Source organism: Ochotona curzoniae, unplaced genomic scaffold, assembly GCF_017591425.1.
Source record: "Ochotona curzoniae isolate NIBS_2020 unplaced genomic scaffold, NIBS_Ocur_1.0 patch190, whole genome shotgun sequence".
NCBI lineage: Eukaryota > Metazoa > Chordata > Mammalia > Lagomorpha > Ochotonidae > Ochotona > Ochotona curzoniae.
Window position 1 is genome coordinate 1 of NW_024466740.1, and position 21769 is coordinate 21769.

The window sequence follows — 21769 nt, forward strand, 5'->3', positions numbered from 1 at the left end:
AGAGCTGAGCTGGACTTGGTGGTGGGAGCGAGAACCCAGCTTTTCCAGCTGTGCGTTCCAACGGCTGCGGGCAGGTGAGTGGCGTCGGGGGGTACCGTGGGCGCAGGACAGGGTCCTGGGTGCTGCCAGGGGCGGCGTGGTCTGCCCCAGAGAGGAAACCGGAGAGAATGGATAACACACGAGCCGGCTGAGCGTGACGCCCTCGCGCCAGGAGGAGGTCAGGTTTTGGGGTTTCCTGAGGCTTCAGAGTTGGGAGAGGGTGTGCGCGCAAGCGGAAGACAGCAGTGGTCCTTCACAGATAAAACTGGATCAGAGGATTCAAAGTCATTCATTCGGCGGGGACCGTCTTCGATGCCTTGCCCCTTGGGAGAATTTGGTATAAGCCCAAACCCATCTCCCTTGTGGAGAGGGGGAGATGACCACTGGGCAGACAAGGTCACAAGTAGTCCCTCTGAAGTGCCGTGTGGTTTGTGCAGGCCCAGGTTAAGAAACTGCCCTGGAGGAGGCAATGGACAATGGGAAGAGCAGGTGTTACTGCGGAGACACCTGGGCCGTGGAGTGGAACCCGTACCGTTAGTAAGGAACTTTCCTGGAGCAGATGGCGGTTATCCGATGAAGATGTGTTTGCTGAGAGCTCTGGTGATCTCCCTTTCTCCTTCCCTGCCCCTAGTCAGAAGTGCCACCTCTGTCCCCTGTGCTCCTGGCTCCGCTTTTGCCATAATCACACTAGGCTGTCTTAGAGACTTGGATGGAGCGAATGTTTGCCGTTCTCGTCATCCGGGTTCCGCGCAGGAGACTAATAATTTCTTGGTTTTTCCAGCCGTGTCATGTTGCCTTAATCAGGATTGTTTACTGCAGGGCCCTTCTGGGAATTGTATGCAGGCCCAGAGTGTGATGGACACTGGCCCACTGCAATAGCGTAATTCTTTCATTTACCTATTTATTTATTTATTTTAGTTGCTGGTTGCCTTGCACCCCGCTGCCTGGGGTGTGTCTTTTAGGGTGTGAACATAAGGTGCTTGAAGCTCCCACTCACATGTTGGAGGCCATCTTTCAGGGTTTCAGTTGGGAATGTGATGTAATGATCAGAGCTTTGTCTTCAGTTCCCTTGCAGACGATGGCAGCCACGTATCTGGAGTTCATTCAGCAGAATGAAGAGCGCGATGGCGTGCGGTTCACGTGGAACGTGTGGCCCTCCAGCCGCCTGGAGGCCACGAGGATGGTGGTGCCCCTGGCCTGTCTCCTAACTCCCCTGAAGGAGCGTCCAGACCTGCCACCCGTGCAGTATGAGCCTGTGTTGTGCAGCAGGCCAACGTGCAAGGCCGTGCTCAGCCCTCTCTGGTAGGGATTTTTCCCACGTGGTCTGCTTGCTGAGTACTGTTCGTTACCTACATTTGTGTCACTCTTGAGTAAGTCATCCGATCTGGGTCAGTTGTAGGTTTACATCTGAGGAGCAGGTGGTGAGGTTCTGGGGAGGTGAGAGCTTGTGGAATCTGCCTGGTTAACACTCCAGGTGAGATGGTTCTCCTACTGGCATTGCTGGTCATCCACTTTGCTGCTTATTCATTTGCTTTTGGTTTAGCTGTAGACATCATCTGTGCCTTTTAAAGTTTTTTCAATAAATTTCAAAAGCTTTAGGACAACATTTCCTGTTTTACCTGTATTGCTGGAAGCACTGGTAAAAAATATTTTAACTCTTAATGATTTTGTTAGTGTAATATTTTTTTTTAAATCTTAAGACTAGTCTATGATTTTTCTCTTATAAGTAGGAGCTATTTGAATTTTGAAGCAGGTGGGAAGTGTACAGTTTTCACGTAAGGAGACCTTTTTCACTTCATTCACCTCTTAATTTAATGCACCCATCTTCAAGAATGCTCCTGCTCTGTTTTTTAATTTGTTAAACATTGGAAGGAGAGGCAAGCCATGAAGCACTATAGACCAAATGTAGGAAATAGTACAGGAACAAGCCTGCCCGCCATTGCTTCAAGTAGGCCACATAAGGCTGAAGCTGAGGCAGTTTGTCCTGTACTTTTCAGTCACATCACATAGCTGAAGTTGAGTTATCGGGAAATGCAGCCTTTTATCACAAAACTAATAGGCAAAAGGAAGTAAATTATATGTGAATCATGAAATTTAAAAAACATTTCCTAGGAACTCAGAAGAATGGAAAAGGCACGTGCTGCTTGTTCAGTGCATCGTTTGGAAGGAGGTGTATTGGTGTGCCAGCGAGCCAGGGTTCCAGCGCAGTGTACACACTGCACACCTTGGCATGGGGCCACGCACTGGAACGTGGCCGTGCTCCTTACTGAGCTTGAAATTTACGTCGAAATGTTTCTCAGCTTACAAATCGGTGTGGAGTGGGTGTTTGGCCTAGCTGATCCAGTGCTCACAGCCCATATGGAGTGTCTGGATCTGGGATCGACTTGCATCTTCTGACTCCAGCTCCCTGAGAATGTAGACTCTGGGTGTCAGTGGAATGGCTCAGTTGACTGGGTTCCTGCCACCCTGGCCATTTTGGTCATTTGGAAAGAACCAGTGGACAGGAACTCTGTCCCTCCCTGTGTCTTTTCTCAAATAAACATGAAGGACCTAGTTGTGACTTTTTTTGTTTGTTTTTTTGACAGTCAGGTTGATTATCGAGCAAAACTCTGGGCCTGCAATTTCTGTTTCCAAAGAAATCAGGTATGTGAATTATTGTGATGTGTTGGATTATTAGTTGTGCTACTCTGCAAAAGATAAAGTTCTGTGGGGTTGCGTTTGTGTGTCACTCATAATGAGCAGTTTCTGCTGAACTCAAGGTGACAACCTTGGTTAAGCAAATTGACCACTTGTCATTTTTCTCTGGCTGGATCTGTTATTTTGAGTCCTCATCATTTGCATGGAGAAAGTATAGAATTTTCTTTCCTTGCAAGTTTTCGGAAGACAGGAAGTCTGTTACCCTCGTAACAGATGTGTAGCTTGTATATCACTTAATTTCAGTTTATTCCTAGTGGATAGTGGATGTCACTAAATTCTCATTTTCTGATCTTTTAGGACTCCAGGCTCAATATTGAGCTTCTTCTAATTTAAAACTTTTTCAGCTACCAAACTGGGAGCTCACAAATCATGGGAGACTTTTCTTTAAAATTACCTGTACCTGTGATGGTAGTGTTCTCAAACAGGACTGTGGTGGTGGTCACACACCTCTGTGTGTGTTTACTCACAATCAGCAAATTATACACTTCAGATGGGTGAATTTTGTATAACTTGTGCCTCAAGAAAGCTGTTAGAAAAAAATCATGGACATCCTAATGTACACCATTTGAACAGAGCCTAAACTGTTGCTAGCTTGCATGTATTTATTCATTTATTTGATAAACGTATTCCCAGACATGGACCTAGGCAGTGATGAAGTAGACAATGATCAGTTGTTGACTGACTGCATACTCAGAAAGTAAGAAGATTCCATTCAGTATGTCTCTCCTTCAGTATACCGTCCGGGCAGGTGTTGAGCCTAGCGGTCAAGGTGCCCGTGTCTCCCATGGCAGTTGTATACCATGCTAGCTAGCAGGAGTTCTCTGTCTCTGCTTAAGAATACACACACCCCAATATTGCTACATTCAGAATTGATGATGTCTGTGTTTAAATAATTTGATGTTAAAGGTCTCAAGCAAAGTGATGATCAAGAGCTAGGACTCTGTAGCCACACTGCCTAGGTTGCACTAGATCCCCCACTTAACTTCCAGTGTCTCTTTGAGGAGGTTGCTTAGTCTCCTGTTGCTGTCTTTACACTGAGAATGGCAGTGGTGTTGCCTACCTCATGGGATCATTGCTAAGAATTAGATGCAGTTGATGGACGTGAAGGGGTTAGAGCAGTGCCTGACACCTGGTGCTCTGGACTTAATATCCAGTGCTTTCCTGCGATCGCCATGTGCCAGCTGACGAATGTGCTCTGGAAGGCCGTGTGCCACCACAGGCAGCACAGTCATCTGTAATCCTGGTGGGGTGGGGGACATGCAGAAGCAAGCCTCTAAATGAGCACAGTGCTGGAGGGGGTCTGTTCCCTGGAGGGGTCAGAGCGGGCTCAGCCTCTTCCCCCCTCTTCCACAGTGGGTGAACTGGGCCTCTCCCGGCTGCTGGGATGTGGCCAGTGTGGTGGGATGACCTCGGTGTTCTCCCATACTTTTTTTTTTAAGTGTAAAAAGCCAGACTCAGCTTTGCATATGTGTGATGGTCTCAATTTTGCTTCTGTAGAAAACATCTGAAAGGAGTAACCAAGGTCTCCAATAACCAAGGTCGGCCTCTAGTTCACACAGGATTTGGGTTTTTACCTTCTGTTTTTTTAGGTTTTCCTAAACTTGTCAAGTTTCCTACCCTGAGGATATATTCTCTTATTGGTAACGGACAAAATAAAAAAAAAAAAAAATCCAGATAAAGATGGGAGCCTTTCCATGTAGACTGTTGCTAAGACAGGCAAAAATCTCAGCCTTTAATTTGTAGGACAGAAAAACGGTTTTTAACGGTGTGTTTTTAAGCAGTTGTAACCTAAAATTGCTCTGAAAAATAGAGATATTTTAGAAGTTATGTATGATACAAATATAAGACAAGTTTACTGGGTGGCATGGTGGTATAGTGCCCTAAAACCTCCACCTGTGGCACTGGCAGCTGCCCCACATTGGATTGAGGAAATCGCTGGAGGATGGCCTGGGTTCTTGGGCCGCTACACACAAGTGGAAGACCAGGAAGAAGCCCCTGGCTCCCAGTATAGGCACAGCCCAGCCCAGCTCTGGCTGTTGTGGCCATTTGAGAGTGAACCAGGAGATGGGAGACCTCTGTCTGTGTCTCACTGTCTTTCTGTAACTCTGACCTTCAAGTATAGTTAGTAAAATTTTTAAAGAGAGTTGCAAGTTTTAGATGATGGTCTTTAATTTTTAGATACTGTTTGATACATTTTATTTTAAAAAAATTGTCTAACTTATTTGTAAGGGTGAATGGAAAGTTAATCTTCCATCCTCAGGTTCACTTCCCAAATGGCTGTAATAACGGGGCTGGACTAGGCCTGAAACTCCACCCAGGTCTCCCCGTGGCACAGGGGTCCAAGTGCTTGGCCTGGGCCGTCCTCTGCTGCCTTCCCGGCTACATTACTGTGAGGCTGGATCAGAAACAGAAGAGCTGGAACTGGAGCTAGTGTTCCAGTGTGGGATGCTGGCACTGTATGCAGTGATTTAGCCCACTGCCCCGTAGTGCCATCCCCATTATTTCATATTTGGCACTTTCAAAATGGTCATTAGTAGTTTTCACAACTGGAAAGTAAAATGTGTAGAGAGAGTACCTTTCAGGTCTAACAAAGCAATGCTTTGTTTTCAGTTTCCTCCGGCTTATGCGGGCATATCTGAGATGAATCAGCCTGCCGAGTTGATGCCCCAGTTTTCTACCATTGAGTACGTGGTACAGGTAACTTCTTTGTTGTGCCTTTAATGAACACTGCTAAATATGTAGTTTCTCTGAAAATCCTGTATCTTTCCTTGCAGGGGATTTGAAGCTGGGGATGCAGCAGGTTCCTAAAGCTTGTGTTGTGGGGTGTAGGCACTTACAGCTGTCTCCCGACTGCTCCTCTTGTTCTTGCCGTTGGTCCTTAACCCAGCAGCAAAGCAACCCTAAGAAGCATATCATGTTCCCTCTCTGTCCCGAGGTACCTCTCTGGCAGCTCTGTTAGCTCTCTGTTCCGAAACCTTCAGTGCTGCGAAGAGCTCTTCTTTCCAGCCGAAGTGGAAGGCAGGTTTCACAGCCCTGTGTGTTTGTTCTCTGACCTCAGCTCCTGCTGCTGTCCTTGTCCAGCTCCTAGGGCCCCGAGGTGTGATGGCCTTTGCTCAGCCCTTGCCTGAGGCTAGCACTTCCCTCTGTCTCTGTGGTTCCCTTCCCGGCCAGCTTGTTGCTTGAATGTGCCTTTCTTAATGAGGCTGCCCAGCCTCTGTTAGTGTGTGAAGCTGCCCCCTGGCTGCCCTCCTGGATAGCACTATCCCCCTCTGCCTTCCAGAAAGCTTGCTCCTTGAGGCAGACAGGAGTCTTGGTTCTTTCTGGGCGCTGACTAACATGCCCAGGTCCTGGAAGGCTGCCTCACACAAAGTGTCATCCCCAAAGTGTTAAATAAATTATTGGAAACAGTTTTTATGTGTAGTTCTTCACGAAAGCATCTAAGGCATTTAATAGGATAAAGAAGGGTTTGTGTACATGTACTTATGCCCAGAATTTAAATGTAATGGAAGACTTGATAGTTTTACACTTGATGTGCTTAAACAAGAGTTAGTCACGTGAATCTGACACTGACCCTTGTGCTGGTTCTGTTCGCTGAAAGCGGGGTCCCCAGTCCCCCCTGATCTTTCTGTACGTGGTCGACACATGTCTGGAGGAAGATGACCTTCAAGCACTCAAAGAGTCCTTGCAGATGTCCCTGAGTCTCCTTCCACCAGACGCCCTGGTGGGCCTCATCACTTTTGGGAGGATGGTGCAGGTGCACGAACTAAGCTGCGAAGGAATCTCCAAAAGTTACGTCTTCCGGGGGACCAAGGATTTAACTGCAAAGCAGATCCAGGTTTGTGTCCTGCTGAACCTGAAGCCTGGCTGTTTCTTAGAAGTGAACTCGTCCTCCTCTGCATGGTTTATAGGAAATGAGTTCTTCGCTTTGCTTTCTTTAGGATATGCTGGGCCTGAGCAAGCCGGCCATGGCCATGTCGCAGCCAAGACCTGCTCAAGCGCATGAGCACCCTTCTGTTTCAAGCAGGTGAGGCCTCTATGCATGGTGTCACATGCTGTTGTGGGCCTGCAGGACAGCCCATGGGGGTCAAGAAGGCCTATGTTGGCCTCTGTTCTCTTACGGAAGAAAATGCGTTAGAACCGTGAAGCTACTGGGTGCTCAATTCCTATAGATGTCTCCTTAGCATTCCTCTGCTGCCTACCAGTGACACCCATTTATTCCCATCAGAGTGACATTTTCTTTTCTTTACTACATGTATAAATTACTAAAAAGTAGACTGTACATTCCCTAGCAAATTAATCCTTGAGTTGTGCATGTATCTAGAGATAACCGTGAAGACAGTGGTAGCTTTTTTTTTTCCTGTTTAAAGAGTAGTAACCGGAAGTCCCCTGGAATTGAAGACCAGAATGTTCTGTGAAGGCAAGGTGGACATTTCTTTTCAACATTCTCAGGTTTCTGCAGCCGGTTCACAAGATTGACATGACCCTCACCGATCTGCTGGGCGAGCTGCAGAGGGACCCATGGCCGGTAACTCAGGGGAAGAGACCCTTGCGCTCCACTGGCATTGCCCTGTCCATCGCCGTTGGCTTGTTGGAGGTAATCTGCAATTCACCGGGAAACCTGTGGCCAGAATTTGCTTTGTCGGCCTTGTTTAGAAATCAGTTGTGACCTAAGTCATGTACCTGTGTGTATTAATGTAAGTCGGTATTATCCACATTGAAGGAGCCCTTCAATGTTTGGGAAAGACCGAAAATGTTCATGGAAAGTACAAGGGAGGTAGAGCAATGGGAAGGGCTCACAGTAAGCTACTAGCGCACAGAACCATCAGCTGGGATGATGGGCAGTGCTGTCCCCACCCCAAACCCCACCACCTCACATCAGCATCTGTGTCTGTATCGTTCTGTACTTTCATCAAGATGAGAATCATCCAAGAAGACTCGGGCTGTGCATCGTTTTTGTTGGCAGTGGAACTCACCTAGAGGCAGGCCATGCACCCCTAACCTGTTGCTACTTGTTGCAGGGCACTTTCCCCAACATGGGAGCCCGAATCATGCTGTTCACGGGTGGCCCGCCTACCCAAGGGCCTGGCATGGTTGTTGGTGATGAGCTGAAGGTTCCTATCCGTTCCTGGCATGACATTGAGAAAGACAATGCACGCTTCATGAAGAAGGCGACCAAGGTGGGTAGTCGTGAGTGTGGGGCTGTCCTGGTGCATTTGGGTTGCTCCGGAGTGACAGCTGCCAGCCAGCAAGTTCCTCATTCTGAGACTTTGTTCCAGGCCTTGGCTGCTGCTCAATTACTGCTCCCTCTGTCTGACCTCAGTTGGAGTGACAGCTTTAAAACTGCTGAAAGTGTTTTAAAACTGGAAACCAAGTCCTTATTTTTCCCTTTCCATATCCTTTGGTTTATTAAAGCACACCTTGGAAAAACGGCAATGTTTCCTAAAGAGTGTATTCTGTCTTCATAGCATTACGAGATGCTCGCTAATCGAACTGCTGTCAACGGCCACTGCATTGATATTTACGCCTGTGCCCTTGATCAGACCGGGCTTCTGGAGATGAAGTGTTGCACGAATCTTACTGGGTGTGTTGCCAGCGGACCTGTGGGGAGAGGGAACTGCTGTGTGAAGATAGGAGAAATCAGTGTTGGGGACAGGGTGCAGACAAGGTCACCTAGGAGCACTTTGAGATGGAAAGTAGGGGTCCTCAGGGTGCAGAGTGTCTCAACCAACAGCCTCGGGGTTCCTGAGAGCTGACTAGCCGTGTGCTCCTCAGACTTTGTGCCAGCATTTGTGAATTAGATGCTCTGGGATGAACTGTCCAGGAGGATGACATGCACCTGCAACCGTAATGATGATAACGGGCTGGGCACTGGTCTAAAGCCAGCTGCATGTTAGAACCTTAGAAAACTTGAAAAACTACTCTTGCTTTGGGTCTTGTCCTCCGTGGATTCGGATTTTTTTGCATGGAGTGTGACCTGGGCATGTGCATGTTAAAACATTTTCCCGTGATTCTAATGTGGAACAGAGTTTGATAGCTCTGTGGCCCTAGTCCTGCCAGAGAGCTTATAAATGCTACACCATGAGCTTCGCCGTTGTAGCTGGGTAGGGAAGGAGTGTGTAGATGGAAAATCTTAATCTCTGTAACTCTACCTTTCAAACTAAATAAACTAAGATATAAACTGAAGGGTATGTTAATTTGAGGCTTCTTTAACTTTTATTTGGAAGTAATTACAGAACCACAAGTTATAAATGTTCAGAGAATACAGATGATCCTCCCACTTTCTTCATCTGTTTTTTCCCAGTGGCGGCATTTTAAATGCAGTTCAGGCCCTGGCGTGGTAACCTTGCACATGCCGGGATCTCATATGGACTCTGGTTCATATCCCAAGGGCTGACTGTGCAGTGCTGCTCTGCACTCAGGAGTTAGCCTTCTGGCAACCTGCCTGCAGCACACAGATGTTGGGAGATCTGCTGACAGCCACCCCAGTGACTGTCACAGTTTCTTAGTCACATCATCACTTTGTTGTCCAGGCTGGCCAGCATTGGTGTTAATAGTCTAGCTGAGAAGGGGCTGGTTTCCCTGTGGGTCCTGCTGTACTGTGGAGCCAGAGGAGCCGTCTGTTTCCTCTGTTCTAGGAGAGCTGGTGATGGAGTAGGAATTAGGAGCAGCACTGGGAGGGCAGTCGAGGTCGGTGCAAAGTCTTGGGACCCTGCACCTGTGAGGGAGACCCAGAGCTGGCTCCTGGCTGCTGGCTGCTGGCTTGGGATCAGCTCTTAGCTCTGGCCATTGCAGCCACTTGGGAATTAAATCAGCGGACAGGAGATTTTTCTCTGTATCTCTCTGCAAATCTGACTTTCCAATAAAAAATAAGTAGTTCTTTAAAAAAGAAAGTAGGTTTGAGTCCTGTAATTGTAGAAATAATATTTAAACTACTCTAATTTTCTCTATCAAAATACTTCTTGTCTGGCATGTTTCTGTATGTGTCGTTGAATACTTCATAATATATTTGATATAGAATCTAACTTGGGTTTTACTAGTGTTACATGTGTAGTTTTTAGGCTGTCATTGTAAATACTGAGGGGGAGTTTGAATGGCTTTCCTTCATGCTAGTGTTGACTTTCTTTTGTTTTACCTAGAGGCTACATGGTGATGGGAGATTCTTTCAACACTTCACTCTTCAAACAGACATTCCAAAGAATTTTTAGTAAAGATTTTAATGGAAATTTTCGAATGGCATTTGGTGCTACTTTAGAAGTAAAGGTAAATCAAACTTTTAAATCTTCATGGCATCAAAGTTAGCCCTTTGTATCTGCATTTGCTCATCCATGAGTCAACCAACTGAATTCAAGGTGTTTGGGGGAAGACTTATGTGTTCTGCATCTATTTGGCCTTTTTTTTCTTGCTGTTTCCTGAGTAATATAGTATAACAGCTATTTATTTAGCATTTACATTGTTTGGGGTTTAGAGTAACCTGGAAATGATTTAAAGTATATGGGGAAATATGCGTAGATGATACGCAAATACCATGCCATTTTCTACAAGGCACTTGAGCATCCTCAGATTCTGGTATCTGGAGGGGAGCCAGGAGCCAATCCCTCGTGGATCCGAGGGCTGACTGTGCAGTGCTGCTCTGCACTCAGGAGTTAGCCTTCTGGCAACCTGCCTGCAGCACACAGATGTTGGGAGATCTGCTGACAGCCACCCCAGTGACTGTCACAGTTTCTTAGTCACATCTTCACTTTGTTGTCCAGGCTGGCCAGCATCGGTGTTAATAGTTTAGCTGAGAAGGGGCTGGTTTCCCTGTGGGTCCTGCTGTACTGTGGAGCCAGAGGAGCCGTCTGTTTCTTCTGTTCTAGGAGAGCTGGTGATGGAGTAGGAATTAGGAACAGCTTTGAGACCGGAGGACAGGGGACTTCGCCGTGGCCAGTGTCCCCCCAGCTGGCCGTGGGGGACACACACTGCCCAGAGCTGGAATTTGTGTTCAATGCCTATAGAAGAATAGATAGCATTGAGAGTTTGGGATGGTTTGTCCCTGAGGGAACTCCTGGTCCTCCTATAGTTGATTCTGAGTCAACTGAGAGAGCATTAAAAGGGGCCATTAGAACATTTGATTGGAACTAGTACTAGAGTTTGTAGTAACTGTTAAAGTGTTTAAGTTAAACTTAAATAAATGTTTGAATTTTTTAAGACTTTTGTTCATTTGATGGAGTTACAGAGACAGAAAGGGTGGGACAGAGAAAGAGATCATTTACCTGCTGGTTCACCACCGAATGGCCACAACAACCAGGACCTGGCGAGGCTAAAGACAGGAGCAGGAGCCCCATCCAGGTTTTCCGTATGGGTGCAGGGGCCCAGGCACCTGGGCCATCCATCACTGCCTTCCACAGCAGGGAGCAGGATTGGAAATAGAGTAACTAGGACCTCAATTCACACCCAGATGTGATGTGGGCATCTCAGGCAGTAGGTTTGCATGCTATGCCACAATGTCAACCTCCCTTTTTCTTTTTAATATGAAGTGGAATAGGTATTAAAATGAATTCACATTTAAAAGTATACACATTCTGACCTTGTCATTATGCTGAGGGTCATGAATTCAGTATTTTTAGCAATACAAAAAAATATGTTCACTGATTAAAAATATGTAAATGATTATGAATATACATGGGATTGAGAAAAGGTACTGTTGATTGAGTTGTTCTTTATGTAAATAATTTTAGAATTTAAAGTGCATTGACAGAGCTGAGAATGCCGTATCATATTCATGTGGTATCTCAAGGCAGATTTTGTTCATATTTTAGTCAGCTCATTGTGACCTTAGAAAAGGTTGTGGCACAGTTAATATTTTCTAACCCATTTGGGATTTGCTCTTGGTAGAATGATAACATTCCCATGTTTCCCCTCTGCATTTGTGTTGTGACCGCCAGGATGGCAGAGTGGGGCTTGGTGAGCTTTAACTTTCTACTCTTCTGGAATTTGTTTTAGACCTCTCGGGAACTGAAGATTGCAGGAGCCATTGGCCCGTGTGTATCTCTGAATGTGAAAGGACCGTGTGTGTCAGAAAATGTAAGGAAAACTCTGCCGTCCTCACCCTTACCTCCTGCCCTGTTAGAGGTGTTGGAAGGTGAAGCCTTGCAGTATGTCACCTGTGGAGCGTGTCCAAGGGAGGAGAGAAGAGCTGATCCTTTGGGACCACCGCAGGGCTGAGAGCCAAGATTGTTTGCATTGTCCGGTTCTCTGTCTTACAGGGTCGGGGGAAAGGAGGCATGGGGAAGGGAAGCATCTTGCTTAGGGCCGGAGCTGACCCAGGAGCTGCAGCCTGGGTTCCTCTGACTCTTCCACTGATGCTTGGGTTACTGGGCTGGAGAGCCAAGGGTGTTCTGTTCAGTAGCAGGCAAGCGTTCAACAAAATCCTTCAGGAACAAACTTGTCTGTTCTTAAGCCTTGACATGATGCCTTTGTTCTGCTCTTGGCTGATAATGAGCTGTCCAGAGAGAGCAGTCTGAGTTGTTTCCCAGCAGAGGTTACCGTTGTGTATACACACAGGTGTGTTCTGTAATGGCATGTCTTGGGTGTCTGTGAATGCAGGGCAGGCTGGTGGCCTTGCGGTGGCCTTTGCCTGCTGCATGTACTTCAGTGGCCAGGCTGTGAGCCATTTGGTCTGATGCGATCTCCCTCTGCTGGCTGCATTCTTGCGTCATGCCCTTCCCTGTTACCCTCTGGGGAAAGTTGAGCTATAAGGCACCTGAATGTTCAGGTCTCTCACTCTCTAGCTCTGTGGGCCAGGACAGATTGATGGTTCTCTAAGTCACTGTCTGGGATACCAGCATCTGTTCTATAGAATGGTGAGCAAGATTACAGAGTTTGTTGAGGGGCAGTTAGGACAGCGCCCAGCACGTTGGCAGCATACCCCGAGTGCCATGTTTCATGCCATCACTTTGTCTTCATCACAATACGCATTATTGACTATACAGATTAGATTTACTGAATTTGACAGCGACAGTTTCAGAGAGCATTCCTTGAGTCCTGGGTGACTCAAAGTGCTGCCCAGTAGCCCACCTAAAGTGCTGCCCAGAAGCCCACTAGAGTGGACAGCTGGCCTGGTGGTTACAACATGGGTTGGAACACTCCTGTTCCGTATTGCATTGACTACCTGGGTTTGATTCCTAGCAGAGCCTGGGAAAGCAAGGATAGTAACTCAAGCAGTTGGATTTCTGCAACCCATGTGGCAGATTTAGATTGAGTTCTTATGTATGTATACACACACACACACACACACACACGAATATTTGAATATTTTAAAAAATTTATAATGAAAAGGCAGATAAAATTTATGGAGAGGAGACAAAGATCTTCCATATGCTAGTTCATTCCACAAATGGCCACAATGGCCAGAGCTGCAGGAGCCAGGAGCTTTTTTTCGCATTTCCCAGGCCTTAAGCAGGGAACTGAATGGGAAGTAGAACAGCCAGGACACGAACTGATGTTCATATGAGATCCTGGCACCCATAAGGTCATAAGGTGAAGGTTGAGACATTGAGCCATCATCCTGGCCCCTGCATTGAGTTCTTAGCTCCAACCATAGCTTCTCTTGCCTTGAGAATTTGAAGACACTGGAGAATGTCCCTGTGAATGGGAGCTATTTCCTCTCTGTGTTTCTTTTCACTTCTTCCTTACACTTAAGTTTAAAAATATGTATGTATATTTTGATATTTCTTTTCTTAAAAGCAGTAAAAGAGAGGAAAAAATATCAGAGAAAGAGAAAATATTTCCCATCTCCTATTCCGTCCCGAAATGGCCACCATGGCTGAGATAGCCCTATTCAAAGTCAGGAGCTTCAGCTGGGTCTCCTACTTGGGCAACAAGGGCCCAAGCACTATGTCATTTTCTGCTGCTTTCCCAGATACATGAGCAGAAAGCTGGATCAGAAGTGGAGCATCTGGGACTCTTAAAGAGATGCTGCTGTAGCCTGCTCCCCTGTAACACCAGCCTCAAAGAAATAAAACTGCATGAAACAAACTAAGAAGGACAACCTGACGAGTTGGTGGCAGAGTCAAGAGTTTGAATGCAGAGCTCTATGTTCTGAATTATGTTGGATAAATAGATGGATGGATGGATAAATAGATGGATGGATAGATAGATAGGCACTCATTCATTACACTGAGTGCTAAGGGACTAGTGCCTGTTTCCTGGCAGGGCTTTGGAAGAGCACCTTTTCCCAAAGTGTTTTCTAAGAACATAAAATTGGTTTGATGAAGAACTTAACCTTGGCCTTACTACTTCCTGCTAAGATGTTGTTATGAATTAATACAAATTGACCAGCTGTTTCAGAGATATTCAGCCAAGAATTTCGGTTTGGGGATACAAAGAGAAGGAAAATAAGTTTTCAAACATTCAGGAACGTATTAAGAAGAGTAGGATGAATTTCTGTATACCAACCATGGAACATCAAGAGTAGTTAACTTCTAAAACTCTTAGCAGAGAAAGATCTTCTGTCCACTAGGTCACTTCCCAGCTGCCATCAGTAGGCAAGACTGAGCCAGGCTGACATCGGGCGCCTGGAACTCTATCTGGGTTTTCCACACAAATGGCAGGGTCTCTGGTGCTTTGGCGTCCTCTGTGGTCTCTTGGGTGCATGTTGGCAGGGAGCTGGACCTGGAGTGGAGGAGCCCAGACATAGCCCAGATACTCGGATACAGGATGTGCACATTGCTAACTGCCGTAACAAGACCACTGTGTCTAACACCCAGGTTATTGATCACTTTCACCTAACCTAAAAGAATTGGGTAGAAAAGTAGTAATTATAGCTAACGTTGTGTAACTATTTCTTATTCTAATAGTGATGATGAAACAAGTGCATAAAACATAAAGCTTACTAGATGATCCTTTTTCCTATTGTTTATTTCTCCCAGCCCTGACTTGATTCGTTATGAACTTCAGTGTTAGATACCACAGTGGAAACTGGCTACACCATCAACATAATGAGAGGTTCCACGGTTAGATACTATAAATCCAAGTATTAGGCCTTCTTCTGCTCTGTAATTGTGTTTTTTCAGTAAAAAAAAAAAAAAATTTAAATGTAAATTTTCCCCTGAAAAGTGATGTTCTAAGCTGCCTGTCCTTCAAGCGTCTGCAGTTAACCATGGGCTGACGTGTGTGTCTGTTCCTTCCTCTGCGCCTCCCAGGAGCTGGGTGTTGGGGGCACAAGTCAGTGGAAGATCTGTGGCCTGGATCCTACCTCTACCCTTGGCATCTACTTTGAAGTTGTCAATCAGGTGAGTTGAAAGTAAAAGGAGTTTATTTTGGTGCAGAAATATGTAGAATCTGTGTGTAGTTTCTTCGTAATATGTATTTTCTTTGAGTGTGTTGATTCCTCATATGTATGGCTTTCAAATATTTGTGGCATAACCATACACTTAGGAGAGCAATGACTTATGCCTGTGTTAATGTTTTGTTTCAGTCTTTCTCCAATGTTTTCTTATGAAAAATTGCTATTATACAGAAGGCTGAAACAGATGTACAGTTTATGCTGATGTGCCCACTGACTGGACTCTGTAGCATCTCACTATATTTACTTAATGCATTTCAAAGCAAATTGGAAATCATAAGTGTAAATTGATCCCTAACACTTCAGCATACATATCAGTCTCTTGAGTTCAGTATCAAATGTGTTGGTGCCGTGTGTGTGTGTGTGTGTGTGTGAATGTTCCATACAGAAAAATATACAGATCCTAAGTGCATCATTTGAAGTGCATATAAGCCATACTGTCCCGGCTGTGGCCCTCACTTAAGCACCCAGTGGGCCTGGGCCTGTGTTTGAGTTCCACCTGGAACTGTTACAAGGTGTCTTGCCTCTTGTCCTGCAGCACAACGCCCCGATCCCCCAGGGAGGCAGAGGCGCCATCCAGTTCATCACACAGTATCAGCATTCCAGCACCCAGAGACGCATCCGTGTGACCACCATCGCCCGAAAGTGAGCATGCGCAGTCTCCCGACTGACATTTGTCCTCTGAAGAGCTGGTTTAATCTCTGTTAGTTCGCTTTAATGATTCCACCAGTCCTTAAAGTTACCTACCATACACCCATATAGAGAAAGGTACTTCAGAGTTTGTGGAAAGTGCATGTTATGAAAATGCTATGTAGGATTTAAACAAACAGAAAAAATTATACCAAAATAAGTTTATTATTTTTATTCCATCTGCCACAGTTTTCTTTTTAAAGATTTGTTTATTTTTATTGGGAAGTCAGGTACACAGAGAGGAGGTGAGACAGAGAGGAAAATCTTCCATGCATTGATTCACTTCCCCAAGTGGCTGCAAAGGCCAGAGTTGAACTCTTCCGAAGCCAGGAGCCAGGAGCCTCCTCCAGGTCTCCCACATGGGTGCAGGGTCCCAAGGCGTTGGGCCATCCTCAACTGCTTTCCCTGGCCACAAGCAGGGAGCTGGATGGGAAGTGGGCAGCTGGGATATGAACCAGTGCCTAATGGGATCCTGGCGCGAGCAAGGCAAGGACTTTAGCTGCTAGGCTGCTGCTTGGGGCCCAGCCACAAGCTTTTTGAGGTAACCTTGTACATTTGCAATAGCTATTAATGTCTAAATATCTATATTTGTATCCATCTATATGTGTGTATGTATGATCCGTTTGTAAGCTTGTATGTATATATTTCAATGGCTGCCTTGTATTGTATGACATGCATGGGGTGCATCATTCCTCTTCAAGGACGTTTTGCATCCTGCCAGCCGGTCACCCTCACAGAAGTCGAAATTGTCCCAGTATATACTCTGCCCAGTAGTGCAAGGAAAATGCCCTGCCTCCTAACTAACCATGGGTATTTTCAATCTTTAACAAATAGCAAGCAACATCTCATTGTCACTTGTATCTTCCCCATATCAGTAGTTGTATACATTATCAGGAAGTTGTGTCCTCATGCATGCTTATTGTCCATATGTATTTCGTCTGTGGTAGCCTTGCCCATTTTGCAAAATAGGTTTCCTTTTCTTGTTTGCTACTTTATGAAAACTATTCTGCAAGTAGTTTATTATTAGGTTTGCTGCCCACATCTGTTCCTGGTCAGTGTTGATTTTTATCTATGTTTGTGGTGTGTTTACTCACCTGGAAAACTTCTGTATGTATGTTGATTCTTTTTTATCTTCCTGGAGTGTGATGCTGGGAAGTTATTTGGTGGATTTGTAAACAGTTAATTTTTTTAAGCAGAAAAAAAAAAAATGAAACTAGCAACATTGCACTGAATTTTTGCTTGCATGGTGTCCTGTGGCCCATGGGGAAGTGCTCCTCTGTAATTTTCTTTGGAGTGTGCAGCTGTCAGAGATCACGTAAAGCCAACTGAGAATGTGCAGAGAGCCCCTGGGACTCCTGGGTGCAAGCGAAACTCAAATCTGTGTGCTCTGCAATGCAGGAACAGGATGTGTGTTTCTTTGTCTAAATGGAGATCTGGCTTTCTTGTCTCTTGCACGTGACTGTGACACTGACGCTGGCGTCGGCAGTTGGGCAGATGCACAGAGTCAGCTCAGGCATATTGAAGCCTCCTTTGACCAGGAGGCTGCTGCCGTCTTGATGGCGCGGCTAGGTGTCTTCCGGGCCGAGTCTGAGGAGGGGCCCGACGTGCTCCGGTGGCTGGACCGCCAGCTCATCCGACTGGTAAGTTGGGCACAAGAGCATTATGTTCAGGCTTGATCTCTGCTCTGCTTTTTTGTGCATGAGAGATATATTTGTTTATTTGAAAATCAGACTTAGAGAGGAGAAGAGACAAAAAGAAGCCTTCCCTTCGTGCTGGTTCACTCTGTAGGTACAACAGCCAGGGCTGTGCCAGGCTGAAGAGCCAGGAATTTCACTGGAGTCTTCCTTTTGGGTGGCAGGGACCCAAACACTGGGACCCAGGCCGCTTAGCATGAAGCTGGGTGGGGAGTGGAGCAGCCAGCACCTAGCAGTGAGGAGGCTGCCAGTGAGCATGTGGCCCCTTGTCGCCTGCAGCCTCCACTGGCAGAATGCGGTACACGGCAGCTGGCCGAGGCATGTGGGTCAAGGGCCCGCATCATCTCACAGCCAGCAGAAGGGGTAAATTTGGAACCGTGAGGCAACAGATCAATAGTTGGCACTCCACGCCTTCTGGTACATTCGCAGCACATATTCATGGTCAGAGGCAATGCAAAGCCCCGTGAGCGAAACTGTTTTACTTTGTTTGGCTCAATAGTTACCCCTTGCCATTGCATGAAATCGTTTTTCAGGGAATGTCAACATTTCAAATACAAGCTAATAACTGCTCCTAGAATTGCCAAGAGGTGACTTTTAGTTTCTAAGAGGTTGGCAAAGCCTTGGGAAGTGAACCTTCAGACACATTTTTTCCCTGTTGATTTCTTTATAAAAAGAAGGGCAAAGTTTGAAGGGCAGTAACAGAGAGAAGGAGAGACAGAGACAGGTGCTCCTTCTGCTGGTTCACTCCCCAAATGGTCATAACGACCAAAGCTGAGCTGATTCAAAGCCAGGAGCCGGGAGCTTCTGTCTAGGTCCCCTACATGGGTGCTGGGTTGCAAGGACTTGAGCTGCCCTTCACTGATCTCTCAGGTCAAAAACAGGGAGCTGGTTGGGAAATGGAGCAGTTAGGAATGAAAGTGACTCCCATTTGAAATGTAAGCACTGCAGGAGGAAGATTAGGCTGTTGTGCCACTGCACGGACCTCAGATTTTTTTTTACATGTTGTTTTTTAAATTATTTTCTTTCAACAGTGTCAGAAATTTGGCCAATATAACAAGGAAGATCCCACTTCCTTCAGGTTATCAGATTCCTTCTCTCTGTATCCTCAGGTGAGTAAGACTTGCTTGTACAAACTTGTGCAGAGCAGTAGATTGCAGAAGACACGAAGCTCTGTGTTTTCAGGGTCATATGAAGAATGTGTGCCATTTCCAGCCTCCATCAGTGGAGGTTATTCACTGAAGAGAATATCACGTCCCTGTGCACAGGCAGACCCCACGCCCAGCACAAGACAGCGCAGCAGGCAGAGAGAACATGAATGCATGGAGTGCCACAGGAGGCCAAGAGGTTCACACCAGATCTCTGGTTTGCAGAGGTGCTGGGTGAGCAGTCAGCTCCTTTGGCAGTAAACTGAGAAAGAAAAGTGTAGCAGAGTGAAATCATCATTATTAGTGTGACAGATAGGAATGTGACAGACACTTTGGAATGTGTCTAGTTGTGGGTTGCATCCCAAGTAGGCTCTGAAGGTAACTGCACAGGGCGTGAGCCAAGCACATGACTGCCTCTGGATATGGGACGAAAAGAGAGAAGTAGGTGGAGCAGGAGGCTGCTCCCGTTAACGTGGGTGTCCAACTTTCCTGAGTGAGCAAGGAGAGCCGAGCTTGGCAGGTGGCTGGGAGGGCTCCCTGAGCTCGGCGCACCAAACACACAGTCTTCACTGGGCTGCTACACGTGTGTCCAGTGCTTTGTAAAGTCAGCCAGCGGACAGCAAGAGCCTGTGCGCAGTAGGTAGAGGCCAGGTGGGATGGTGGGAAGAGTCAGGACATGGTTCCAGCTCGTGCCCCACCCTGCTGGTCTCAAATGAGGTCCCCAACCCTGTGACTTTCCCATTTCCTCCTGTGTCCAAAGAGGGTGTTGATCTGGAGAGGTGGTCTAGTTAGAGCTGGCCATCCTCTCCTCAAGGGATCTTCCTGCAGAGCCAGCATGCACCTCACACACCCGCCAGCTCCGCACAGCTCCCACCAGCAGATGAGCTTTGCCCAAGGAATTGAAGGGCCCTTCTGTCAGGACAGGGGGCCCTGGCCCTGGCTGCAGAGCCAGGTGGGCTGCTGAAGAGCCTAACATTGCCTCTCGATAGCTTGGTGATTGTGGGCAAGTTGCATTGGCCAACCCTCTGTGCGTGGGTCTCCTCTTCTGTAACTAAGGGGCTTGAGGTCTTGTTTGAAGAATTAATCTGGGCTAGCACCCTATACCTTGCACATAGATACTATTGAAAACCAGCGCATTAGTATTTCATCTTTGTATTCTGAGCTTCATATGCTTCTCGAGGAAGCTTGTTTTCATGTCTGTCTGTTCTGCCGAGTGAGCTGAAAGTCTCCCCACTCTTCCCACCACCATCTAATTCTTGGGGTGAAGACTGTGAGCTCTTCAGCATTGTCTCCCCTGTATACCCGTCACTCCTGCCAGCTGGGGTCCTGAGCTCCCCTCTGCACTCCATTGCGTGTGGTCCCTGACCTGCAGCTTTCAGGGTCTTTACCCTGACTCCGTAGCTCTGGAGAGTGTGCTGGCCTGTCACTGCCCCACACCTAACCCCACACCACTGCTTAACATGAGAAGATGCCCCAGATGCCTCTTCCCACATGGCCTGACTTCGTGAGCAGCCCCAGGTCTCTGGAAGTCAGTGTTGCTCAGTCTGTCCACTTTGGCGTGGAAGCTTCAGCTTAGAGGCCTCTCCTAGGGGCTGGGCTGAGCTGTGTGAGCACTGAGGTGCGTGAACCAGCAGCTTACAGCTCCGTGCACTTGTCTCTCCCTCTGTGCCTGCAGTTCATGTTCCACCTTAGAAGGTCTCCGTTCCTGCAAGTGTTTAACAACAGCCCTGACGAGTCGTCCTATTACAGACACCACTTTGCCCGGCAGGACCTGATGCAGTCCCTCATCATGATCCAGCCCGTTCTCTACTCCTACTCCTTCCATGGGCCGCCTGAGGTAGGCGTGTGCACGTGTGTGCAGGTGCACCTGTGTGTGCACGCTCCCATACGTGAGCGCACAGGCTTTCTGGAGACTGGAAATCATCTAATTTTGCTTATGTTTTTTTTTTTCCTGGAAAATTTACTTTTAGATCAGCATTATTTAAGAAAAAAAAAAGAAAAGGCTGAGTTTCTATAGCAGTTAAGCCCTAATTTTGAGTGTTGGAAATAGCCACAAGAAGAAAAGGACATGTAAGGCTATTTGCATACAGTTAAAATGGAGAATTAGGTAATGCAGTGGTCAAGAGTAGACAAAGAAATAAGTAACCCTATATTCACAAAATTTAGCCAACAAACTGTTACCTGAGAAAAATAAAAATAGAAAGTTTTGTAAGTGGTGTTTTCTAAGAAACCTGCAAAAACAGAGAACCATGTAGAAATGGCAGGTCACTATTTACTATACATGAGGACATATTTTCCATTTTTATTTAATGTGTACAGGTTTCTTTTGTTATTTAAGTAGCAAAATGTATAAAAATACATTTCATAATAAACTTGAAGAACTTGTGGTAAGTACTGTTTTCCATATTGGCATCCCTGTTCTCCCCCTTATTTATAGCTGTGGTAGATTTGAGAGGAAATGAATGTTCCCAAGTGATTAAACATATTTTCACAAACACAAAACAGTGTTTGCAGTGATTTCCAGGCCCCAGATGCCAAGATACTGTGCCGCCCCTTCTGCTTGCTAAGGAATGACTTAGAACCACTGAGCTGTGGGTCAGAAGGCGGCAGTGTGGATGAAGAGACATCCCAGTGTTGGGGCCCACTTGTGAGCAGTCACCTCTGTTGGGGATCGAGCCTCGTGAGTGTGAGGCAGTGCTGGCATCTCTGTGGATCGGGCCTCGTGGGGACAGGGCCATTGGGCGTCTCTGTGGATAGGGCCTCGTGGGGACGGGGCCATTGGGCGTCTCTGTGGATTGGGCCTCGTGGGGACGGGGCCATTGGGCGTCCCTGTGGATTGGGCCTCGTGGGGACGGGGCCATTGGGCGTCCCTGTGGATTGGGCCTCTTCAGCACCAAGCCATGCCTGCCATCTCTCTCTGTCTTCAGCCCGTGCTCCTGGACAGCAGCAGTATCCTGGCAGACAGAATTTTGCTGATGGACACCTTCTTCCAGATTGTCATTTACCTTGGTGAGGTAGGAGGAGAGTCTTGTTTTCTTCCTAGTTACTGATTTAGAGCTCTTTTAAAAATGACATCTGAAACAGGAGTTTGAGCTTAGAAAATCCAGAGTTTATTATGGTGAGTACATTGGCTTTCATTCTGTTAATAAACTCTTGTCAAACACCCTTAGGGTGTTTGT

At 46.6% G+C, this 21769-nt stretch overlaps 1 protein-coding gene across 1 annotated transcript in view; it reads left to right on the plus strand.

Moving 5' to 3' along the window:
* The first annotated feature begins 6 nt into the window (after positions 1-6).
* The window catches only part of LOC121166650 (protein transport protein Sec23B), a 28432-nt gene continuing 6669 nt past the window's right edge, over positions 7-21769 (plus strand). The window contains exons 1-17 of the mRNA XM_040995873.1: positions 7-74; positions 1104-1341; positions 2625-2682; positions 5347-5433; positions 6335-6571; positions 6675-6760; positions 7186-7330; positions 7755-7913; positions 8202-8317; positions 9873-9996; positions 11719-11799; positions 14919-15008; positions 15600-15706; positions 17238-17391; positions 18477-18554; positions 20266-20427; positions 21518-21604. Of these exons, the coding sequence (XP_040851807.1) occupies positions 1118-1341; positions 2625-2682; positions 5347-5433; positions 6335-6571; positions 6675-6760; positions 7186-7330; positions 7755-7913; positions 8202-8317; positions 9873-9996; positions 11719-11799; positions 14919-15008; positions 15600-15706; positions 17238-17391; positions 18477-18554; positions 20266-20427; positions 21518-21604 (1995 nt within the window). The 5' untranslated portion in view covers positions 7-74; positions 1104-1117. The remainder of the gene's footprint in view (positions 75-1103; positions 1342-2624; positions 2683-5346; positions 5434-6334; positions 6572-6674; positions 6761-7185; positions 7331-7754; positions 7914-8201; positions 8318-9872; positions 9997-11718; positions 11800-14918; positions 15009-15599; positions 15707-17237; positions 17392-18476; positions 18555-20265; positions 20428-21517; positions 21605-21769) is intronic.